This window comes from Chlorocebus sabaeus, chromosome 22 (assembly GCF_047675955.1).
Source record: "Chlorocebus sabaeus isolate Y175 chromosome 22, mChlSab1.0.hap1, whole genome shotgun sequence".
Lineage (NCBI taxonomy): Eukaryota > Metazoa > Chordata > Mammalia > Primates > Cercopithecidae > Chlorocebus > Chlorocebus sabaeus.
In genome coordinates, this window is record NC_132925.1 from 91033139 (window position 1) to 91058687 (window position 25549).

The 25549-nt window shown below is 43.8% G+C and overlaps 1 protein-coding gene across 2 annotated transcripts in view; it reads left to right on the forward strand.

The window, feature by feature from the left end:
• Positions 1-25549, forward strand: part of PRKAR2A (protein kinase cAMP-dependent type II regulatory subunit alpha) — a 98065-nt gene that overhangs the window by 53341 nt on the left and 19175 nt on the right. For both annotated transcript variants that reach the window (XM_007984154.3, XM_007984155.3), the window contains 5 exons: positions 1871-1954; positions 5556-5662; positions 14709-14862; positions 24696-24797; positions 24964-25038. In XM_007984154.3, the coding sequence (XP_007982345.1) occupies positions 1871-1954; positions 5556-5662; positions 14709-14862; positions 24696-24797; positions 24964-25038 (522 nt within the window). The remainder of the gene's footprint in view (positions 1-1870; positions 1955-5555; positions 5663-14708; positions 14863-24695; positions 24798-24963; positions 25039-25549) is intronic.

Genomic DNA, 25549 nt, shown 5'->3' on the forward strand with positions numbered 1-25549 from the left:
CCGACATAAATTACTTTTATGAGAGCATGTATGAACTATGATTTTTAAAAGATTGATATTATAGACTGGGTGTGGTAACTCAGGCCTGTAATCCCAGCACTTTGGGAGGCCAAGGTGGGTGGATCACCTGTCAGAAGTTCGAGACCATCCTGGCTAACCTGGTGAAACCTCATCTCTACTAAAATACAAAAATTAGTTGGGTGTGGTGGTGGGCGCCTATAATCCCAGCTACTCAGGAGGCTGAGGCAGGAGAATTGCTTGAACCCGGGAGGCCAAGGTTGTGGTGATCAGATCACACCACTGCACTCCAGCCTGGGTGACAGAGTGAGACTCCATCTGAAAAAAAAAAAAAAAAAAAAAGATTGCTGTTATAAAAACCTTTAGTGGGCCAGGCACGGTGGCTCATACCTGTACTCCCAGCACTTTGGGAGGCTGAGGCAGATGGATCACAAGGTCAGGAGTTCGAAACCAGCCTGACCAATATGGTGAAACCCCATCTCTACTAAAAATACAAAAATTAGCCAGGCGTGGTGGTGCCCACCTGTAATCCCAGCTACTCAGGAGGCTGAGGCAGGAGAATCACTTGAACCTGGGAGGCGGAGGTTGTAGTTACCCAAAATCACGCCACTGCACTCCAACCTGGGCGACAGAGCGAGACACTGTCTCCAAGAAAAAAAAAAAAGCTTTAGTGATCCATTATGTTACCCTTAAATCAAGTTACCCTTAAAATGAGTAACTTATGAAAGATTTCTGAAATATTCTAATAAATGCTACCATTTTTGTGAATGTAAAAATCCTGTAGGTTAAATTTTTTGTTCTAGCTATTGTAAAATTATTGATGACTAAAACAGTTTTTTCTAATTTAATATCACAAATTTAAAATACTTAACACTTTTTTTTTGTTTTTTGAGACAGAGTTTCGCTCTTGTTGCCCAGGCTGGAGTACAATGGTGTGATCTTGGCTCACTGCAACCTCTGCCTCCTGGGTTCAAGCGATTCTCCTGCCTCAGCCTCCCAGGTAGCTGGAATTACAGGCATGCGCCACTACGCCTTGCTAATTTTGTATTTTTAGTAGAGATGGGTTTCTCCATGTTGGTCAGTCTGGTTTCGAACTCCTGACCTCGTGATCTGCCCGCCTCGGCCTCCCAAAGTGCTGGGATTGCCTGGGATTATAGGAGCGAGCCACCATGCCCAGCCTTTTTTTTTTTGAGATGGAATCTTGCTCTGTCACCAGGCTAGAGTGCAGTGGTGCGATCTTGGCTCACTGCAACCTCCTCTGATTCCCCGGTTCAACCGATTCTCCTACCTCAGCCTCCCGAGTAGCTGGGATTACAGGCATGCGCCACCATGCCCAGCTAAGTTTTCTATTTTTAGTAGAGACGGAGTTTCACTATGTTGGCCAGGATGGTCTCGATCTCCTGACATCGTGATCCGCCTGCCTTGGCCTCCCAAAGTGTTGAGATTACAGGCATGAGCCACCTCGCCTGGCCAACACTTTTAATACCTATTATTTCTGGTCAGATTAAATGATGTACCTTTTTTTTTTTTTTTGAGTAGATGCTCAATATTTGTTTAATGAACAAATTTATAATCTTCTGCTTTATGGATGAAGATCCTGAGGCTCCCAGGGGACAGCTCACTTGCTGCCAGCCACGTAGTCAGCAGGTGGCTTCAGGGCTGGTGCTTTTCACCTCTATATTACATTGCCCCTCCACCTTCAGCATGCAGCTTGATATTTATGTAAAATTAAAATTACAGAAACCATGCTCTTTATTTTTCCCACTTTTTGGAGAAAGAAATATACCAGTCTTTAAGTGGTTTATGTTAAAATGGAATAAAACAATTTCCATGGTTTTATTTGGATTGGCAGGTGATTCATCCTAAAACTGATGAACAGAGATGCAGACTTCAGGAAGCTTGCAAAGATATTCTCCTTTTCAAAAATCTCGATCAGGTAACATTGATTTCTAAAGTATTTTTATTATAATGATCTTTTAGCTTTGCTCCTATTTGTCACTTAAACTTTAATTTTTAGCATCCTAACCATAGCCGTATTAAGCATAAACCTTAGATTCATCTTACATACAAATGTTTTCGTTGTATTGACCACTTTAACCCAGACATGATCTTTCAGATGCCTTTTAGTGCAGTAGTCCCCCTTATCCTTGGTTTTTGCTTTCCAGGGTTTCAGTTACCCATAGTCAACAACAGCCCAAAAATACTAAATGGAGAATTCCAGAAATAATTCCTAAGTTTTAAAAGGCATGCCGTTCCGAGTAGTGTGATGAATCTCATGCTGTCCTGCTCTGCTGCCACCTAGAACACAAATCATCACTTTATCCCAGTGTATTCATGCCATATATGCCACCTGCCCATTAGTCACTTAGTCACCATCTAGCAGTACTCATATTCACGTAACCCTTATTTTACTTAATGCCCCAAAGCACAAGAGAAACAATGCTGGCAATTCGAATATGCCAAAAAGAAGCCATAAAATGCTTCCTTTAAGTGAAAAGATGAGAGAAATTTAAGGAAAGAAAGGAAGAAAGAGAGAGAGAGAAAAGAAAGAAAAGAAAGGGTGAGATAGAAAGAGGGAGAGAGAGAAAGGAAGAGAGAAAGAAAGAAAAGGAAGGAAGAAAGGAAGGGAGAGAGGGAGGGTGGGAGAAAGAAATTGTATACCAAGGTTACAGAGATCTGTGGTAAGAATGAATCTTCTGGCTGAGTGCGGTGGCTCATGCCTGTAATCCTAACACTCTGAGAGTCTGAGGTGGGTGGAGTTCAAGACCAGCCTGGCCAACATAGTGAAATTCCGTCTCTACTAAAAATACAAAAATTAGCCAGGTGTGGTAGTGTGCACCTGTAATCCCAGCTACTCAGGAGGCTGAGGCAGGAGAACTGCTTGAATCCAGGAGGCGGAGGTTGCAGTGAGCTGAGATCACACCATTGCACTCCAGTCTGGGTGACAGAGCAAGACTCCATCTCAAAATCAAAAAAAAAAAAAAAAAAGAAAATATAAGAATGAATCTTCTATCTGTAAAACTGTGAAGAAAGAAAAAGAAATTTCTGCTAGTTTTGCTGTCGCACCTCAAACTGCACAATTTACAGCCACAGTGCGTGTTAAGTATTTGGTTAAGATGGAAGAGGCATTACATTTGTGGATGGAAGATACAAACAGAAATGTTTTCCAATTGACAGCAATGGGCTTCAACACTATCTGTGGTTTCAGACATCCACATTATCCCCTTGGAACATATTCCCCATGGATAAGGGGAGGACTGCTGTATTTTTCTGAGCTGCTTTGGCACTTTCTCCAAGACAAAACTGATAATTTGAAGAGCATGCAATTTTGTCATGTTGCAAGGAAATGCTCAGATTTGCATGACCCTGGTTTAGTTTGGAGGTCTGAATTTATCCTACAAAGAGATTGATTTTTCTGAAGATGCTGGTATGTAGTTTCCTTCATTGATAATAGTTAACCCACTGGCTTACCACAGTATATGGTAAGTGCTTCTTGAGAATGGTGTGTTTCTGCAGGGCCTAGCATAGGATCTGTGACCTGGGCCTGTCCTCCCTCTCTTGGTGGTAGAAATAAAGAACAAGGGCTATCTCCTGGTGGGTGTCCTAGTACATTTGGGCTGCTATAACAAAATACCATAACCTGGGTAGTTTATAAACAGTGGAAATTTCTCACAGTTCTGGAGTCTGGGAAATCCAAGCTCAAGGTGCCAGCAGATTTGGTGTCTGACCAGAAACCCACTTCCTGGTTCATAGATGACCATCTCTGAATCACATGCAGTAGGTACTTCAACATTGTTGGTAGTCTTGGAAACTAACTTTAAGCAAAACAACCTATAATGGAACCTTTTTTTTTTCCCTCATCAGTGTTATAACTGTGTTATTTGAGGACCTTCTATACATTGTTTTGCTTATAGTCACAGTTTTCAAGAACCTATCAACCACTTTAAGTGAGGACTTACTGTGTTTCGTTTGGTTGTCATGTTGTTATTTTAGTCTCCTCTAACCTAGAAATGCTCCCCTTCCACCCCTTTTATTCTATATCTCATGACACATGTATTTGAAGAGTACAGACTAGAAGAAGAAAAGTGACACAGAACAAGAGGCTTCCAGCAGGCAATCCACAGGCTAGGTACAGATGTCTGTGTTTGTTCTGTATTGTACATGAAAATTTAAATTTATTGCTAGTATTTAAATAGGAGATTTCTGGCAACGCTGGGCTCACATTCCAGTGAATGTGAGTAACACGTCAGTTGCAAGCCATCCTTTTTAGTATTTGTCAGCTTGTACAGTATTCAACACACATGGAACTGAATACACTTTTTGGTGATACTCAATTATCGTAGTAGTACAGTCCCTCTGATAGAACATAAACTCACCTGGAATTATGCAGTCATAAAATTATTCTTTTTCCAGGTCTTCAGTCTACATTCCTCCAAAGAGAAAGTCTCTTTTTTTAATTGAACCTGGTATTCTTTAGTGATTCCCTAATAATCACTGATCTCCCTGTCTGATAGGGATGCTGGCCCTAGACTGAGACCATTGTTTCATAGAATTTAATAGTATTATTTTCTTTTCATTATACTTATTGACATAGTTGATGTCTGGTTATGGCAGGCAATAGTAGTAAGTAATTGTATGTGCTGTATGCAAATGAAGCAATATTAGCTGTCTTATAATAGATCTCATTTATTGAGTATCTGTTGTTTCGTAAATACTTCCTAGGTTTTTCTCCTTTGGTCATAAAAATTGATGACCTGGAATCTTTGTTATACCCTTTTTGAAACTGAAGTTCACTGGGCGTGGTGGCTCACGCCTGTAATTCTAGCACTTTGGGAAGCCAAGGTGGGCGGATCACATGAGGTCAGGAGTTTGAGACCTGCCTGGCGAACATGGCAAACCCCATCTCTACTAAAAATATAAAAATTAGCCAGGCGTGATGGTGCAGGCCTGTAGTCCCAGCTACTCAGGCAGCTGAGGCAGGAGAATTGCTTGAACTCAGGAGGTAGAGGTTGTGGTGAGCTGAGATCACACCACTGAACTCCAGCCTGGGCGACAGAGTGAGACTCTGTCTTTAGAAAAAAAGAAAAAAAAAAGATACTGAAGCTCAGCAAGGTTAAGTGACGTGTTTTGCTAGTCAAAAGCAGTTGTGCTATTCCAGAAGATAATCTCTAAGCCACAGCAGTCCTTTAGATCTGATGATCCTGTTAAGATCAACACTTGTAGGAAGGTGGCAGCATATGGCTTTACACGTGATATAGTGGAACCATCAGGCAGGTGATAGTCAGTATTTTTGCGTAAATTGTGGGAAGCTTTTTCAAAACAATACTGCCTCAGAAGACTTGCCAATTTACTGTCTGCTGAGGTACATGGAGGTGCAAAGCTGAATGGTCCCAGGAAAGCATTTGTTTCAGACAACCTTTAGGTTTCTGTTTGAATGTGGGGACTTCTGTTATATAGTCACAAATTTAGATAATTATGGTCACTGCTTTTTTGCAGCATATGTAAGGCTATTTTTCCTTCTTGTGCATACCCTGCAGGAACAACTTTCTCAAGTTCTTGATGCCATGTTTGAAAGGATAGTCAAAGCTGACGAGCATGTCATTGACCAAGGAGATGATGGAGACAACTTTTATGTCATAGAACGGTAGGAGATGGAGCTTTGAAATTGTGTGGCCACACTTAATCGGATTCATGAATCAGTGCAGATGCTTTATCCTATTCTGTATTCAGCCCAGAGAGGCTTAGGGCCAAGTGAAAAAGCTTCCCAAAGCCTTGTGAGAGTCCACAGCTTGTCCCTCTCTACCAGTGCTGTCCTGAGTCCTCAGCACAACTCATATTTGAAGAGCAATCATCTAGAGTAGAAAGTCTCCTTTAGGCCAGGTGCAGTGGCTCACGCCTGTAATCCCAGTACTTTGGGAGGCCAAGGCCAGTGGATTACTTGAGGTGAGGGGTTCGAGACCAGCCTGGCCAATATGGTGAAACCCCGTATCTACTAAAAATACAAAAATTAGCCGGATGTGGCGGTGCATGCCTATAATCCCAGCTGCTTGGGAGGCTGAGGCTGGAGAATCGCTTGAACCCAGGAGGTGAAGGTTGTTGCAGTGAGCTGAGACCCCACCACTGCACTCCAGCCTGGGCAACAGAGCAAGACTCCGTCTCAAAAAAAAAAAAGAAAAAAAGAAAGTCTTCTTTACAGTTAGTTAAAGAGTGCAGGGTGTGCTTTATAAACATGTTATTTGCCAGTGTCAAGTGAATTGATTCCCTGAAGAATTAGCCATGGTGCTATAGTTGTTTGAATCTTCATATTCGAGCCTGATTTTACTCATGAATATGCTGCCCTGACCTTAACCCCTCTGGCTCAGATCTAAGTATTAGGAAAAAATGAAATATTTGGGCTTGGCCTGCTCACCTTACTGTGTCCTAACCTCTTGAGCTTAGTATCCTCTTTGGCTGGTGGCAGTGAGGTGGGTATCCTGATCCCCTTAGTCCTGAAAGAAACACTCTCATTAAGAGTTTAACATCAATAAGATATTGCTTCACCTGATATCTTCCATTAATTTAAAAATAAAATGGTTTTTGGAGCTAGATAATAAAAAGGAAACAAAAATAATTTTTTTATCTCGAAGTAATTTCAGAGTTACAGAAAAGTTAAACAAATAGTACAAAAAATGTATCACAGGCCTGGTGCAGTGACTCATGCCTGTAATCCCAGCTCTTTGAGAGGCTGAGGCAGGTGGATCATTTGAGGTCTGGAGTTCGAGACCAGCCTGGCCAATGTGGTGAAAGTCCATCTCTACTAAAAAATATATATATAAAAATTGCCCAGGCACAGTGGCTCATGCCTGTAATCCCAGCACTTTGGGAGGCCGAGGCGGGTGGATCACGAGGTCAGGAGTTCAAGACCAGCCTGGCCAACATAGTGAAACCCCATCTCTACTAAAAATGCAAAAATTAGCTGGGCATGGTGGCGCACGCCTGTAGTCCAAGCTACTCAGGAAGCTGAGGCAGGAGAATCGTGTGAACCCGGGAGGCAAAGGCTGCAGCAAGCTGAGATCACCCCACTGCACACCAGCCTGGGCAACAGTATGAAACTTTGTCTCAAAAACAAAAACAAAAATTAGTTGGACATGGTGGTGTGTGCCTGTAATCACAGCTACTTGGGAGGCTTAGGCAGGAGAATCGCTTGAACCTGGGAGGAGGAGGTTACAGTGAGCCGAGATAGTGCCACTGCACTCCAGCCTGGGTGAGAGTGAGACCGGTCTCAAAAAAAAGAAAAAAAAATTATAAATACAGGTTCCCCAGGTTAGTGTTCTCCCTTTGCTTCATTAAATTGTTGACAAGGAAGGGCGCGGTGGCTCACGCCTGTAATCCCAGCATTTTGGGAGGCTGAGGTGGGTGGATCACTTGAGGTCAGGAGTTCGAAACCAGCCTGGCCAACGTGGTGAAACCCCAGCTCTACTGAAAATACAAAAAAAAAAAAAAAAAAAAAAATTAGCACGCCTGTGGTCCCAGCTACTTGGGAGGCTGAGGCAGGAGAATCACTTAAACCCACAAGGCAGAGGTTGCCTTGAGCTGAGATTGTGCCATTGCACTCCAGCCTGGGTGACAAAGTGAGACTTCGTCCCACCACCACCAAAAAAAAAGTTGTTGGAGAGTAAATTGCAGATATAATGCCCGTTTATCTCTGAATACCCCAGTGTGCATTTCCTAAAAAGGATATTCTCTTACTTTAGTACAGAACAATTATAAAAAACACAAATTAACATTTATACAATACTACATATAATATATGCACCTTATTCAAATTTTTCTAATTCTCCTCATTTTTAAAATTCTTTTAATCTCCATCAAATAGCTGTGCTAGATTCATTGGTTGCCTTTCTTCTTGAGCCTTTTCTTATTTAGATTCTTGAACAGAAGATGCTGTCCCTCCTTGAGTAACCCTTGGGTTCTTGCTACCTGTGACAAATTATTACACTTAAAGGAAATGTTTTCTTTACTCTAAATGCTGATTTAGAGTAAAGATGACATAAATAATATCTTCTCAGAGAAAAGACTTTTGTCTTCATCTTTTATACTAATACTTCTTACACAGAAATTCTACAAGTAATGACAGAATAGGTTTTCTTGTTTTGTTTTGTTTTTTAGGGGAACAGAGTCTTACTCTGTCGCAAGGCTGGAGTGCAGTGGCACGGTCTCGGCTCACTGCAACCCCCGCCTCCCAGGCTCAAGTGATTCTCCTGCCTCAACATCCTGAGTAGCTGGTACTACAGGTGTGCGCCACCACGCCTAGCTAATTTTTGTATTTTTAGTAGAGACAGGGTTTCACCATGTTGGCCACGATGATCTCGATCTCCTGACCTCGTGATCCACCCACCTCAGCCTCCCAAAGTGCTGGGATTACGGGCATGAGCCACCGCACCCGGCCCAGAATAGTTTTAAAATAAAATTATAAATATAATATAAAACTGTATGTATTTTATTTTATTTATTTATTTATTTTGAGATAGAGTCTTGCTCTGTTGCCCAGGCTGGAGTGTAGTGGTGCAGTCCTGGCTAACTACAACCTCCACCTCCCGCATTCAAACGATTCTCCTGCCATAGCCTCCTGAGTAGCTGGGATTACAGGCACCTGCCACCACTCCCAGCTAATTTTTGTGTTTTAGTAGAGACGGGGTTGGCCAGGCTGGTCTTGAACTCCTGACCTCAAGAGATCCACCTGCCTCAGCCTCCCAAAGTGCTGGGATTACAGGTGTGAGCCACCCCATGCCAGGTCTATTTTTATAATATAATAAAATTATATTACCACCTCAAGCAGCCACCTTTCCCCTTTGCCTTGCCATGTCCTCCACCACCATGACAGAGGTCCCATTGGGCACCTATGGTCTGAGAAATAAGCATCCACCTGTACATGTCCACAAGTTAAAGACTGAAATGCCTTTGTACAGAGGGAATGATTTATTTCATATGTAATCAAAAGGGATTATTCTTTGTACAGTGAAAGTGGTGAATAAGGGCCTGGCACAGTGATTCACACCTGCAATCCCAGCACTTTGGGAGGCCAAGGTGGGAGGATTGCCTGAGCAAGATAGTGAAACCTTACCTCTACAAAACATTTTTGTAGGCCGGGCACGGTGGCTCACGCCTGTAATGCCAGCACTTGAGAAGGCCCAGGTGGGCAGAGCACTTGAGGTCAGGAGTTTGAGACCAGCTTGGCCAACATGGCGAAACCTCATCTCTACTAAAAATACAAAAAATTAGCTGGATGTGGTGGCGGGCACCTGTAATCCCAGCTACTTGGGAGGTTGAGGCAGGAGAATTGCTTCAACCTGGGAGATGGAGGTTGCAGTGAGCCGAGATCATGCCATTGCATTCCAGCCTGGGCAACAATAGTGAAATTCCATCTCAAAAAAAAAAAAAAATGCAGACCGGGCGCCTGTAATCCCAGCACTTTGGGAGGCTGAGGTGGGCAGATCACAAGGTCAAGATATCGAGAATATCCTGGCTGACATGGTGAAACCCCATCTCTACTAAAAATAAAAAAATTAGCTGAGCATGGTGACATGCACCTGTAGTCCCAGCTACTCGGGAGGCTGAGGCAGGAGAATAACTTGAACCCGGGAGGCAGAGGTTGCAGTGAGCGGAGATCATGCCACTGTACTCCAGGCTGGGTGACAGAGCGGGACTCTGTCTCAAAAAAACAAAACAAAATCGCACAAAAAACCATTTTTTAAGAAATTATCCAGGCATGGTGGTGCATGCCTGTAGTCCCCAGCTAATTGGAAGGCTGAGGTGGGAGGATCACTAGATCCCAAGAGGTTGAGTCTCCAGTGGGCAGTGATCATAACACTGCACTCTAGCCTGGGGAACAAAATGAGACCCTGTCTCAGAATAAAAAGAAAAGAAAAAATAATGTGGTGATGAACAAATAGGAAAGGGCTGAGCACAGTGGCTCACACCTGTAATCCCAGCACTTTTGGAGGCCGATATGGATTACTTGAGGTCAGGAGTCCGAGACTAACCTGGGTAACATAGTGAGACCCCTGTCTCTACGAAACAATAAAGAAAGACTATCGTTCAAGTGAAAAGGTACAGTTCCTGGCCTCAAAAAGTTCATGGTCAAGTTGGAGAGACAGACCTTTCAATAGATAATTATTACATAATGTGGTAGTAACAACAATGATAAAAACATAGGCCCCGTTATTTAGAGGAGGACCTGAATGGGAAAGGTCAAGAGAGGCTCTCTGCAGTGCTGCTGCCTGAAATGAGTCCGTGTCACTCCCAAAGTTAAATGCTAGTGTCTGGAGGAGACACTAAAAACACTGAATTCCATGTTTCCTATTTATAACCTTATTTTACCTGGTCTATAAAGGCCTAGGACAGGTCAGCTTCCCTACTGAGTGGTAAGCTCCCCTGAAAGCAGGGTTGGTGGCACATTCTCTGCTTTTCTTTTAATACGTGATATTTAGTGATTTTATCAGACAGATGGAAGTTCTTTGTAGGAAATTTAGAATATAAAAAAATAAAAAGGCCAGGTGCGGTGGCTCACACTTGTAATCCCAGCACTTCGGAAGGCCGAGGCGGGTGGATCACAAGATCAGGAGATCGAGACCATCCTGGCTAACACAGTGAAACCCCATCTCTACTAAAAACACAAAAAATTAGCCGGGCATGGTGGCAGGTGCCTGTAATCCCAGCTACTTGGGAGGCTGAGGCAGTAGAATGGCGTGAACCCGGGAAGCGGAGCTTGTAGTGAGCTGAGATTGCGCCACTGCACTCCAGCCTGGGCAACAGGGCAAGACTCTGACTCAAAAAAAAAAAGTAAATAAATAAAATACAAACCGGATAGAAATTAATTTAGGCATAATCTGTTTACCAGTATATGATTCCATTATTTTTTCCATGCTTTACTGTTGAGATCAGATACCTCACCCAAAATTTGGTTAAGATGTCAAGACTGATGATACACTAAAAGGGTATGAAAAGGTTTATTACTCACACGTTGAGCCATTTTAGAGCAGGGCAGGCTCCCAGACAGATCCAAAAATGACTTTAGATAGCAGGCGAGGTGACTGTCTTGGGATTTATGATGGTTAGAAGGTGAGATTAGGTGAGGGTACTCTTACACAGGGGCTGGCATTTGTGTTGATTGAACTCCCCATCAGCACCAAAGGAGGGAGCACCCAGGCTTTCTTGTCAGCTTACCCAGATATGGGGCAGAAGAGGAAGGGTTTGAAAGCTGTCAACAATCAAACATCAAAAATGGAGTCGACTAATGGAGTTATCTTTACATACTTTTTTTTTATATTAAATCATACATTGTTGTGTGATTTAATTTTTTAAAATCTGTTTTAAGCATGTCAGGGATTATAATATTATTCTGTTACTATTATTATTATTTTGAGATAGAGTCTCACTCTGCCGCCCAGGCTGGAGTGCAATGGTGTGAACTCGGCTCACTATAACCTCTGCCTCCCAAGTTCAAGTGATTCTCCTGCCTCAGCCTCCTGAGTAGCTGGGATTACAGGCACATGCCACCATGCCCAGCTAATTTTTGTATATTTAGTAGAGACAGAGTTTTACCATGTTGGCCAGGCTGGTCTCAAACTCCTGACCTCAGGTGATGTGTCTGCCTCAGCCTCCCAAGGTGCTGGGACTACAGGTGAGCCACTGTGCAGCCATACTCTGTCATTATTATTTTATATACAGGCATGAGCCACCACACCTGGCCTCTGTCATTATTTTTAATGACTCTGTAATATAGATAGAAACATGTATTTGACCCATCTCCTATTATTAGCAGATGAAATTACTTATAGTTTTTACTATTATAAATATTACCTGGTGAAATCCCTGCAATTAAACCTTTTGCAGTATCTTTGATTGTCTCTTTTGGAATGACTAGAAATGGAATTGCTGTATCAAAGGGTCTTTTTAAGGCATTTGCTATATGTTTTAATTATCTTGCAGAAACTGAAAAGTTTATGTTTCCCTCAGTGGTATGTTGAAAATGCCTATTTCTGCAAATGCTTGTCAGTTCTGAATTTTTTGTTTTTTTAGCAATTATTGCCAATCAATAGATAAATAATTGTATCGTTTGCATTTTTTTTTTTTTTTGAGGCAGAGCCTCTGTCGCCCAGGCTAGAGTGCAATGATGTAATCTCGGCTGACTGCACCCCTCTACCTCCTGGTTTCAAGTGATTCTCCTGCCTCAGCCTCCCGAGTAGCTGGGATTACAGGCACCCGTCACCCACCCAGCTAATTTTTGTATTTTTAGTAGAGATGGGGTTTCACCAGGTTGGCCAGGCTGGTCTCAAACTCCTGACCTCAGGTAATCCACCCACCTCGGCCACCCAAAGTGCTGGGATTACAGGCTTGAGCCACTGCGCCCAACCTGCTTTCTTTATTTTAATTGGTTGTATCCTGATTTCAAGAGACTATGAAAGAAAACCCATGCACTAATTTCAATATCTACAGCAAAGCATTTGACAAAACTCAACATCTTTTTGTGATGAAAATGCTCAGTAAACTAGCAACAAAAATAACTTTCCCTAACTAGACTAAAGGCATTTATTAAAAACCTACAGCTAACATCATATTTAATGGTGAAAAATTGTGTTTTTCTTTTTTTTTCTTTTGTTTTTTTGTTTTTTGAGACAGAGTCTTGCTCTGTCGCCCAAGCTGGAGTGCAATGGCGCGATCTTGGCTCACTGCAAGCTCCGCCTCCCAGGTTCACGCCATTCTCCTGCCTCAGCCTCCTGAGTAGCTGGAACTACAGGCGCCCACCACCACACCCAGCTAATTTTTGTATTTTTAGTAGAGACGGGGTTTCACCATGTTAGCCAGGATGGTCTTGATCTGACCTCGTGATCTGCCCGTCTTGGCCTCCCAAAGTGCTGGGATTACAGGCGTGAGTCACCACACCCGGCCGAAAAGTTGTTTTTTTCTGACAACTCAGAATAAGGCAAGAATGTTTGCTTTCACCATTTCCACTTAATATTGTATTGGAGGTTATAGTCAATGCAATAAGGCAAAGAAAAGGAAGAGAGGGAGGGAGGGAGGCAAGGAAAAAAGGAAGGAAGAAAAAATGTGACATAGATACACAATGAAATACTATTTGACCATAAAAAAGAAGGAAATCATGTCATTTGTAGCAACATGGAGGTTGCTATATTAAGTTAGATAGGCACAGGAAGACAAATACCACATGTTCTCGCTCACATGAGAGTGCTAAAGAACACTGATACCATAGACATAGAGAATACAATTATATATACCAGAAACTGAGAAGGGTGGTGGGTGGATAAGAGAAGTTGGCTAATGGGTACAAACACACAGTTAGATAGAAGAGATACATTTTAATGTGTCTTTTTTTTTTTTTCCCTTTTTGTGGAGACAAGTCTCCATACGTTGCCCAGGATTGTCTCAAACTCCTGGGCTCAAACAGCCCTCCCAGTTTAGCTTCCTAAAGTGCAGAAATTACAGGTGTGAGCCATTGCACCCGGCAAGTTCTAATGTTTTATAGCATGATAAGGTGACTATACTTGGGTGACAATATTTTGCATATTTCAGAGGAACTATTAGTAGAAGAGAGGATGTGAAATGATACCAACACATAGAAATGACATATATCCCAAGGTGATAGATACCCCAGTTACCCTGACTTAATCATCACCCATTCTATGCATGGAAAAAACACTCACATGTACCCCATAAATTATGTAAAATATTATATATTATTAAAAGAAAAAAGATTAGGCTGGGCATGGTGGTTCATGCCTTTAATCCCAGTACTTTGGGAGGCTGAGACAGGAGGATTGCTTGAGTCCAGGAGTTCCAGACCAGCTTGGGCAACATAGTGAGACCCCACCTCTACAAAAATAAAAAAAATTAGGTGTGGTGGCACACATCTGTGGTCACAGCTACTCAGGAGGCTGAGGTGAGAGGATTGCTTGGGGCCGCAGTGAGCCATGATTGTGCCTCCGCACTCCAGCCTGGGCGACAGAGCAAGAACCTGTCTCAAAAAGTATATATATATATAATTTTTTTTAAAGTTAAAGATGGGGAGGAAGAAAAAAGGAAGGGGCATATAGATTGGAAAGGAAGTATTAAAATTGTCTTTGTTTCAGGTGACATGATCCTCTATGTAGAAAATTCCGGCCGGGTGCAGTGGCTCACACCTGTAATCCCAGCACTTTGGGAGGCCGAGGCAGATGGATCACGAGGTCAGGAGATCGAGACCATCCTGGCTAACACGGTGAAATCCTGTCTCTACTAAAAATACAAAAAAAATTAGCCAGGCGTGGGGGCGGGTGCCTGTAGTCCCAGCTACTCGGGAGGCTGAGGCCGGAGAATGAGAATGGCGTGAACCCGGGAGTTGGAGTTTGCAGTGAGCCAAGATCCCTCCGCTGCACTCCAGCCTGGGCGACAGAGCAAGACTCCGTCTCAAAAAAAAAAAAAAAAGAAAATTCCAAGAATGCCACAGAAAGGCTACTAGAATTAATAAATGAGTTTAGCAAGGTTATAGGACACAGTACAAAGTCAACATACAAAAATATGTTGTTTTTTATATATTAGCAAAGTTCCTTTGGAAATATCTTAAAACAACATTTTCTTTTATATGTACCTGCCAGTTCTTAGCATTTATTATCAGAAGTAACTAATGAAATTATTTTTTGTCATTCTTCTAGGGGAACTTATGACATTTTAGTAACAAAAGATAATCAAACCCGCTCTGTTGGTCAATATGACAACCGTGGCAGTTTTGGAGAACTAGCTCTGATGTACAACACCCCGAGAGCTGCTACCATTGTTGCTACCTCAGAAGGCTCCCTCTGGGGACTGGTGAGTGAGAGAAATTGTTCCCCTTGCAAGGCACAGTATTAATTCCCTTTCTGTGTCTCTGTCCTCGGGCTGTTGATTTACGCTATATCTTACAGCCATTTATCTGAAAGACATGGATATTATAAAATTATGAACATATTTTCTCAAATGAAATCACATTTTAAAGACATGAAAGAGCACTTTAGGGCTGGGCAGTGGCTCACGCTTGTAATCCAGCACTTTGGGAGGCTGAGGTAGGCAGATCATGAGGTCAGGAGATATCCTGGCTAACATGGTGAAACCCCCATCTCTACTAAAAATACAAAAAAATTAGCCGGACGTGGTGGCAAGTGCCTGTAGTCCCAGCTAGTCGGGAGGCTGAGTCAGGAGAATGGCGTGAACCCGGGAGGCCGAGCTTGCAGTGAGCCGAGATCACACCACTGCACTCTAGCCTGGGCAACAGAGCAAGACTCCATCTCAAAAAAAAAAAAAGAGCACTTTATTGTGACATCCTGATGTTAAATTAAGAGTGCTCCTGAAAGAGATACAGTGACTTAAAGATAGGTCACGCACTTGGGACTCAATGATTGAAAAACTTGAGAATAGATTTGTATAGGGGAATAATAAGTAATGGGGGGCCAGGTGTGGTGACTCACACCTGTAATCCCAGCACTTGGGGAAGCCAAGCGGGAAGATCACTTGAGGTCAGGAATTCGAGACCAGCCTGAGCAACATGGTGAAACCCTGTCTCTACTAAAAATATGAAAATTAGGCAGTCATGGTGATGGGTGCCTGTAGTCCCAGGAGGCGGAGGTTGCAGTGAGGCATGATCACGCCACTGCACTCTAGCCTGGGCGACTGAGCAAGACTCCTTCTCAAAAAATATAAAACAAAATAATAAGCCTTGGTGCCAAGTACTGGTTCAGACCAAGATGGAATAGCCCTATAGCATGCTAGTGTTCTCACTTAAAAACACACACGGGCCGGGTGCAGTGGCTCACGCCTGTAATCCCAGCACTTTGGGAGGCCGAGACGGGCGGATCACGAGGTCAGCAGATCGAGACCATCCTGGCCAACACAGTGAAACCCCGTCTCTACTAAAAAAAAATACAAAAAATTAGCCGGGCGTGGTGGCGGCACCTGTAGTCCCAGCTACTCGGGAGGCTGAGGCAGAAGAATGGCATGAACCCAGGAGGCGGAGCTTGTAGTAAGCTGAGATCCGGCCACTGCACTCCAGCCTGGGCGACAGAGCCAGACTCTGTCTCAAAAAAAAAAACAAAAAAAACCAAACACACACACACACACACACACACACCACTCTGGACATAATATAGCAAACATAGGAAGACCCTGAAAGGTGGAAAGAAGGGAGACTATCTAGGGATATTGGGGCTTGAGGAAAGATATGATAGTGAGTTCCTGGGTTCCCATATATCCCAGATGGGGTACTGGAAAAGCCTGAAATCCAGATCTGCCAACAGGTACATTCAACAAGAACAAAACTCCATCTCAAAAGCAAAAACAAAATGAAAAAAAAAAAGAACAAACAGAAAATCAGCTGGTGTCAGCTAGGATATAGAAGAACTTAACACCATTAATTAACAAAAGCTATGTGAAATTTATAGAACACTGCACACAGCAACAACAGAATGAACATTTTTTTCAAGTCTATTCACCCAAATAGGCCATATCTTGGAATATAAAATAAAACTTTAAAAATGTAAAAGATTGGCCGGGCGTGGTGGCTCACTCCTGTAACCCCAGCACTTTGTCCAAGTGATCTCATTGTTCAATTCCCACCTATGAGTGAGAACATGCGGTGTTTGGTTTTCTGTTCTTGCGAAAGTTTGCTGAGAATGATGGTTTCCAGCTGCACCCATGTCCCTACAAAGGACACGAACTCATCCTTTTTTTATGGCTGCATAGGATTCCATGGTGTATATGTGCCACATTTTCTTAATCCAGTCTGTCACTGATGGACATTTGGGTTGATTCCAAGTCTTTGCTATTGTGAATAGTGCCACAGTAAACATATGTGTGCATGTGTCTTTATAGCAGCATGATTTATACTCCTTTGGGTATATACCCAGTAATGCGATAGCTGGGTCATATGGTATTTCTAGTTCTAGATCCTTGAGGAATCACCATACTGTTTTCCACAATGGTTGAAAAATGGCTAGTTTTTTGTATTTTTTAGTAGAGACGGGGTTTCACTGTGTTAGCCAGGATGGTCTCGATCTCCTGACCTCGTGATCCGCCCGTCTCGGCCTCCCAAAGTACTGGGATTATAGGCTTAAGCCACCGCACCCAGCCTGAAAATTCTTTAAGAATGTTGAATATTGGCCCCCACTCTCTTCTGGCTTGGAGAGTTTCTGCCGAGAGATCTGCTGTTAGTCTGATGGGCTTCCCTTTGTGGGTAACCTGACCTTTCTCTCTGGCTGCCCTTAACATTTTTTCCTTCGTTTCAACTTTGGTGTATCTGACAATTATGTGTCTTGTAGTTGTTCTTCTTGAGGAGTATCTTTGTGGCGTTCTCTGTATTTCCTGAATTTGAATGTTGGCCTGCCTTACTAGGTTGGGGAAGTTCTCCTGGAAGATATCCTGAAGAGTATTTTCCAACTTGGTTCCATTTTCCCCCTCACTTTCAGGCACACCAATCAGATGTAGATTTGGTCTTTTCACATAATCCCATATTTCTTAGAGGCTTTGTTCATTTCTTTTTCCTCTTTTTTCTCTAGACTTCTCTTCTCGCTTCGTTTCATTCATTTGATCTTCAATCATTGATACTCTTTCTTCCAGTTGATCGAGTTGGTTACTGAAGCTTGTGCATTTGTCACGTATTTCTCGTGTCATGGTTTTTATCTCTGTCAGTTCGTTTATGGCCTTCTCTGCATTGATTATTCTAGTTATCCATTCTTTCATTCTTTTTTCAAGATTTTTAGTTTCTTTGCGCTGGTTACACAGTTCCTCCTTTAGCTCTGAGAAGTTTGATCGACTGAAGCCTTCTTCTCTCAACTCATCAAAGTCATTCTCCGTCCAGCTTTGACCCGTTGCTGGCGATGAGCTGCGTTCCTTTGGAAGGGGAGATGCGCTCTGATTTTTTGAATTTCCAGCCTTTCTGCCCTGCTTTTTTCCCATCTTTGTGGTTTTATCTACCTTTGGTCTTTGACGACTTTGATGAACTGATGGGGTTTTGGTGTGGGTGTCCTTTCTGTTTGTTAGTTTTCCTTCTAACAGTCAGGACCCTCAGCTGTAGGTCTGTTGGAGATTGCTTGAGGTCCACTCCAGACCCTGTTTGCCTGGGTATCAGCAGCAGAGGCTGCAGAAGATAGAATATTGCTGAACAACGAGTGTTGCTGTCTGATTCTTGCTCTGGAAGCTTCGTCTCAGGGGTGTACCCCACCATGTGAGGTGTGAGGTGTCAGTCTGCACCTAGTGGGGGATGTCTCCCAGTTAGGCTACTCAGGGGTCAGGGACCCACTTCAGCAGGCAGACTGTCCGTTCTCAGATCTCAACCTCCGTGCTGGGAGATCCACTGCTCTCTTCAAAGCTGTCAGACAGGGTCATTTACCTCTGCCGAGGTTTCTGCTGCTTTTTGTTTAGCTATGCCCTGTCCCCAAAGATGGAGTCTACAGAGACAGGCAGGCCCCCTTGAGCTGTGGTGGGCTCCACCCAGTTCGAGCTTCCTGTCGGCTTTGTTTACCTACTTTAGCCTCAGCAATGGTGGGCGCCTCTCCCCCAGCCTCGCTGCTGTCTTGCGGTTAGATCTCAGACTGCTGTGCTAGCAACGAGGGAGGCTCTGTGGGCGTGGGACCCTCCCATCCAGGTGTGGGATATAATCTCCTGGTGTGCCGTTTGCTAAGACCCTTGGTAAAGCACAGTATTAGGGTGGGAGTTACCCGATTTTCCAGGTGTTGTGTGTCTCAGTTTCCTTTGGCTAGGAAAAGGGATTCCCTTCCCCCTTGCACTTCCCAGGTGAGGCAGTGGCTCACCCTGCTTCACCTCTTGATGGTCGGGCTGCACCAGCTGACTAGCACCGATTGTCCAGCACTCCCCAGTGAGATGAACCCGGTACCCCAGTTGAAAATGCAGAAATCACCCGTCCTCTGTGTCTCTTGCACTGGGAGCTGGAGGCTGGAGCTGCTCCTATTCGGCCATCTTGCTCTGGGCCAAAAACCAAATTTTGTATTTTTAGTAGAAATGGAGTTTCACCTTGTTGGCCAGACTGGTCTCGAACTCCTGACCTCAGGTGATCTGCTCACCTCGGCCTCCCAAAATGCTGGGATTACAGGCAAGAGCACAGCACCCAGCCAAATAACCCATTCTTGGATAATCTCTAAGACAAAGTCTCAGTGAAAATTGAAAACTATATATTGAGCTGTAAAACCACCTGCATTGTGACTGGGGTATTAGGATTAAATACATGGGCATAAGAGAAGCGACTCCCTTAGTGCCTGGTACAAGGTGGGTATTCACAGAATGATGGCAAAAGCTCCCTATGGCCATGGTGCTACTCACCACCCCTCTTTTCCTGAGACTTCCTTTCCTAAGACTCCTGTTCCTTCTATTTCCTTGCCTTTGGCAGTCATTCCTCCTCTCCTTGCTTTCTTGATAGGTCAGTGACCTATCAAGATGTTCTTTTGGACTCTACTTTTCTCCTGTTCATTCACTTGCTTTGCAAGCCTAGACTCTTTCAAAGCTTCAATACCACCTCTAGGAAAGTAACTCACAGAAGGTCCTCTCCAGCCTGACTTCTTCTTTCAACCTCACAAGGCCTTGGAAATGCCTGCTGAGGTGGAAGTAGGGAGGATCTGTTGTTGTCACTGAGTTTCCCAAGTTGGATCCTACATTCCTGCTTTTATAGTGGGCAGCTGCCATCATGGCCCCTGTACTTAGTCTCTTCTGCTTTCTCTTGCTTTATTGAAAGTCAGTAGAAGGTTTCCTGGGAAATTCCTGCAGTCACTGGAGAGAGTAGCACTCCTTTTCTCTTTTGAACTTCAGGGCTGTTTGCTTGCCTCTGAGCACTTGCTTCCTGTGGGAATTTCCTCTTCAGTGCTCGATTGGATGCTTCTCAAAGGCTGTGTTGATGTCTGGTGCTTTTTTATATTCTCCACAGCCATAGGAACTGAATTTGCACCACATGAAAAGAGAGTTTTGGGAAGTGTTAAAGCATGCATAAAAAGGGTTAGAACCAGCTGAGTGTGGTAACTCGTGCCTGTAATCTCAGTAATTTGGGAGGCCACGGTGGGCAAATCACATGAGCCTAGGAATTCAAGACCAGTGTGGGCAACATGGTGAAACCCTGTCTCTACGAAAAATAGGAAATTAGCTGATGTGGCGGCACATGCCTGTAGTCCCAGCTATTTGGGACATTGAGGTGGGAGGATCACCTGAGCCCAAGAGGTCAAGGCTACAGTGAGCTGTGATCATGCCACTGCACTCCAGCCTGCGGAGTGACAGTGTGAGACTCTGTCTCAAAAAAAAAAGTCACTTGCTGGGTGTAGTGGCTCATGCCTGTAATCCTAGCACTTTGAAGGCCAAGGCGGGTGGATCACCTGAGGTCGGGAGTTCGAGACCAGCCTGACAAACATGGAGAAACCCTGTCTCTATTAAAAAATACAAAAGTAGCTGGGCATGGTGGCGATGCCTGTAATCCCAGCTACTCCAGAGGCCGAGGCAGGAGAATCTCTTGAACCTGAATCTGGGAGGCGGAGGTTGCAGTGAGCCAAGATTGCACCATTGCACTCCAACCTGGGCAACAAGAACGAAACTCCATCTCAAAAAAAAAAAAAAAAGTCGCTTTAAGAGATATTTGTTGTTTTCTCTTTAGTTAGAAATTTGTTGTTGTTGTTGTAGTTGTTGTTGTTTTTGAGATGGACTCTTGCTCTGTCGCCCAGGCTGGAGTCTACAGTGGCATGATCTCGGCTCACTGCAACCTCCGCCTCCCGGGTTCAAGTGATTCTCCTGCCTCAGCCTCCCGCGTAGCTGGGATTATAGGCATGTGCCAACAATACTGGCTACTTTTTTATATTTTTGGTAGAGATGGGAATTCACTGTGTTGGCCAGGGTGGTTTCGAACTCCTGACTTCAAGTGATCCACCCACCTCAGCCTCCCAAAGTGCTGGGATTACAGGCGTGAGCCACCGTGCCTGGCCGAAATATTGTTTGCTATTGCAGTTATACTAATCTTTGTAACACATATAGGTAGATTTATAAAATATTGGGAGTTAACTTTGCTGCCCTCTGTGTGTTTATTTTTTAATTTTTATTTATTTATTTATTTATTTTGAGACAGAGTCTCTGTCACACAGGCTGGAATACAGTGGTGTGATCTCAGGTCACTGCATCCTCTGCCTCCAGGGTTCAAGTAATTCTCGTGCCTCAGCCTCCCGAGTAGCTGGGACTATAGGTGTGCACCACCATGCCCGGCTAATATTTGTATTTTTAATAGACACAAGGTTTGGGCCGGGCGCGGTGGCTCAAGCCTGTAATCCCAGCACTTTGGGAGGCCGAGACGGGCGGATCACGAGGTCAGGAGATCGAGTCCATCCTGGCTAACACGGTGAAACCCCGTCTCTACTAAAAAATACAAAAAAATAGCCGGGCGAGGCGCCGTCCCAGCTACTCCAGAGGCTGAGGCAGGAGAATGGCGTAAACCCGGGAGGCGGAGCTTGCAGTGAGCTGAGATCCGGCCACTGCACTCCAGCCCGGGCGACAGAGCGAGACGCCGTCTCAAAAAAAAAAAAAAAAATAGACACAAGGTTTCACCATGTTGGCCAGGCTGGTCTCGAACTCCTGACCTCAAGTGATCCGCCCACTTTGGCCTCCCAAAATGCTGGGATTATAGGTGTGAGCCACTGCGCCAGGCCTTTTGTTTTATCTGTGTGTGTGTGTGTGTCTATCTATCTATCTGTCTATCTTTTGAGACAGTCTCACTCTGTTGGTCAGGCTGGAGTGCAGTGGTGCCCTCACACCTCACTACAACTTCACCTCCCAGGGCTCAAGTGATCCTCCCACCTCTGCCTCCCAGTAACTGGTACCACAAGTGCACGCCACCATGCCTGGCTAATTTTTGTATTTTTTGTGCAGACAGATTTCGCCATGTTGCCCAGGCTGTTCTCAAACTTCTGGGCTCAAACAATCCAGCCACCTCGGCCTCCCAAAGTGCTGGGAATACAGTCGTGAGCCACTGTTCCCAGCCTGTATGTTTTTGTTTTTGTTTTTGTTTTTTAATAAATAAATAAAATATTGGGGTTTTCTGTTTTTGTGGGGTTTTGTTTGTTTGTTTGTTTGTTTTTTTAGTCCGAGTCTCGCTCTGTCTCCCAGACTAGAGTGCAGTGCTGTGATCTTGGCTCACTACAAGCTCCGCCTCGCAGGTTCAAGTGATTCTCCTGCTTCAACCTCCCCAGTAGCTGGGACTACAGGTGCCTGCCGCCATGCCCAGCTAATTTTTCGTATTTTAAGCAGAAGCAGGGTTTCATCATGTTAGCCAGGATGGTCTCAATCTCCTGACCTCGTGATCCACCCGCCTCAGCCTCCCAAAGAGCTGGAATTACAGGTATGAGCCACTGCGCCCGGCCTGTTTTTGTGTTTTAACTAGGTTTCCCTGTGTTGCCCAGGCTAGTCTTGAATTCCTAGCCTCAAGCGATCCTCCTGCCTTGGCCTCCCAAAGTGCAGGAATTACAGGCATGAGCCACCACACACAGCCTAAAATATTGTTTTGTTTTTATTTTTTTTTCGAGGCAGAGTCTCGCCCTGTTACCCAGGCTGGAGTGCAGTGGCATGATCTTGGCTCACTGCAGCCTCTGCTTCCCGGGTTCAAATGATTCTCCTGTCTTAGTGTCCCAAGTAGCTGGGATTACAGGCGCCCATCACCACGCCTGGCTAATTTTTGTATTTTTAGTAGACATGGGGTTTCACCATATTGGCCAGGCTGGTCTTGAACTCCTGACCTCAAGCGATCCATCCGCTTTGGCCTCCCAAAGTTCTGAGATTACAGGCATGAGCCACTGCCCAGCCCATTGTTATACTTTCTAGCAAAAAAAAATATATATATATATATATATGTGTGTGTGTGTGTGTGTGTATATATATATTTATTCCTGACAGCCTGAGGTAGAAGAAAGGTAGTTAACTTAGATACAAATAACTGCTTGCCCATTTAGGAATCTAAGACTAAGCAATTAACGTTCTCATGTGTATCTCCCTGCACATGTGTACAAATATCTGAGAAGTGCCTGGCTTTGGTTAACTGTCTCCTGATCAGAATCCATTACTTACTAAGCCAGGCACAGTGTTGTGCACCTGTAGTCCCAGCTACTTGGGAGGCTGAGGTAGGGAGATCACTTGAGCCCAGGAGTTCAAAGCCAGCCTAGACAACAATGGGGGACCCCATCTGAAAAATAAAACAAAAGGAATCCATGACTTGTTAGAGTCAAGGTATCTTTTATATGCCTGCCTTCCATCTTGCATATTCCTCCCATGTCTCTTCATTAACTTTAATCCTACCTCTCTTTCAGGTCCCAGACATTTTTGCTGCAAAATAATCTTTGATCACTCCTGCCTACCGTGATCTCCCCTTCTTACCTTGAAATTTATGTAGCACTTGTCTTCTGTAGTTTCACCAAGCACATTTCATGTGCTCATATGCCTGTCTTGAACTGTAGACTTTTTTTTTTTTTTTTGAGACAGGGTTTCAACTTGTGTCACCCAGGCTGGAGTGCAGTGGTGCAATCTCGGCTCACCACAACCTTAGCCCCCTGGGCTCAAGTGATTCTCCAACCTCAGCCTCCCAACTAGCTGGGACTATAGGCACACACCACCGTGCCCAGCTGATTTTTGTATTTTTTGTAGAAATGGGGTTTCACCATGTTGCCCAGCCTGGTCTTGAACTCCTGAGCTCAAGTGATCCATTGATGGCCTCCCAGAATGCTGGGATTACAGGTGTGAGCCACTGCACCCATTCGTGAAATGTAGACTTTTTATTCCTATGTATTTTGTTGTTGTTGTTGTTAATATTGTTGTTTTGGGGACATAGTCTCGCTCTGCTGCCCAGGCTGGAGTGCAGTGGTACAATCATAACTCACTGTAGCTTTGACCTCTCAGGCTCTGGTGAGCCTTTCACCTCAACCACCCGAGTACAGACATGTGCACCATGCCCAGCTAACTTTTTTCGTGTATTTTTTCGAAGAGCAGGTGTTTCACCATGTTGCCTAGGCTTGTGTCGAACTCCTGGGCTCAAGCAATTTGCCCACCTTAGCCTCCCAAAATGCTTGGAGTACAGACAGTGAGCTACTGCATTCAGCCAAGCTTCATATTTTGATATTTTGTATTATCTTCCCATTAAGATTATAAACTTTTTTAGAGCAAGAACAATCTAATTGTTTTGGATTTAAAAATTTTTTTAAAATTCTGGATTCTAAGGATTAAATGATTGTTTTATTCTCTCTTTTGGTGAGATGTCTTTTTTTTTTTTTTTTGAAATGAGGGTCTCACTCTGTCACGCAGACTGGAATGCAGTGACATAATCTCAGCTCACTAGAGGTATCTTTTATGACATTGAACAGTGACAGTGAGCTCACAAATGTTTAGGCGTTTTCTGTTTTGTGTTCTATTTATGACCCATAGGTGGCACCTATTGAGTGTTAGATAGCAAACAACAGCATGTGGGCAACTGGCTGGCTCAGGCTACAGGTCCTTTTCTTCCATTGATGACTCAAGATTAAAGTATCAATTAACACTTAATTAACACAGTAACTTACATATTCCTCTAATATTTGCTTTGGCCAGTTTATTAAACCATAGATGTTCCTGTATATAGGCATTTATTAGAATTTTCATATTCTTTCTTGTAGGACCGGGTGACTTTTAGAAGAATCATAGTGAAAAATAATGCAAAGAAGAGGAAGATGTTTGAATCATTTATTGAGTCTGTGCCCCTCCTTAAATCACTAGAGGTAAAGTGGCTTGAATGAGAATCTGTTCATGGGGATCAGGAAAAGCTTTTAAAACTATTCTGTTGTTCAAATCATACTATTCTAATCCCATTTCTGTGTTGCATAGCTATTGTGACTTTCAGTTAAGGTCTTTTCCTTTTATTTCTGAATTTGTCTGTTGTTTCAGGTGTCAGAACGAATGAAGATAGTGGATGTAATAGGAGAGAAGATCTATAAGGATGGAGAACGCATAATCACTCAGGTGAGTGAGGGCTTTACACAGCTCCTTTCCTGGAAGTCACCCCTGAATAACTAGTACATCATTTATCTCAAAAACTTCTTGCCAGACATAGTGGCTCACGCCTGTAATCCCAACACTTTGGGAGGCTGAGGCAGGTGGATCACTTGAGACCAGGAGTTCGAGACCAGCCTGGCCAACATGGTGAAACTCCGTCTCTACTAAAAATACAAAAATTAGTTGGGTAATCCCAGCCACTCGGGAGGCTGAGGCAGGAGAATTGCTTGAACCCAGGAGGCGGAGGTTGCAGTGAGTTGAGATTGTGCCACTGCCTCCAGCCTAGGCAACAGAGCGAGACTCCATTTCAAATTAAAAACAAAAACAAACAAAAAAAAACTTCTATGTTCTCCCACTGTTGGGAGCTCTTATTACCAGGTAATAGATCACACTTCAGAGGACAATTATATAGTCCCCTGAAGCTTATTGATGTCCGTCTTACTGACACATGCAGATCTCTTGCTTCCACTCACCTTTC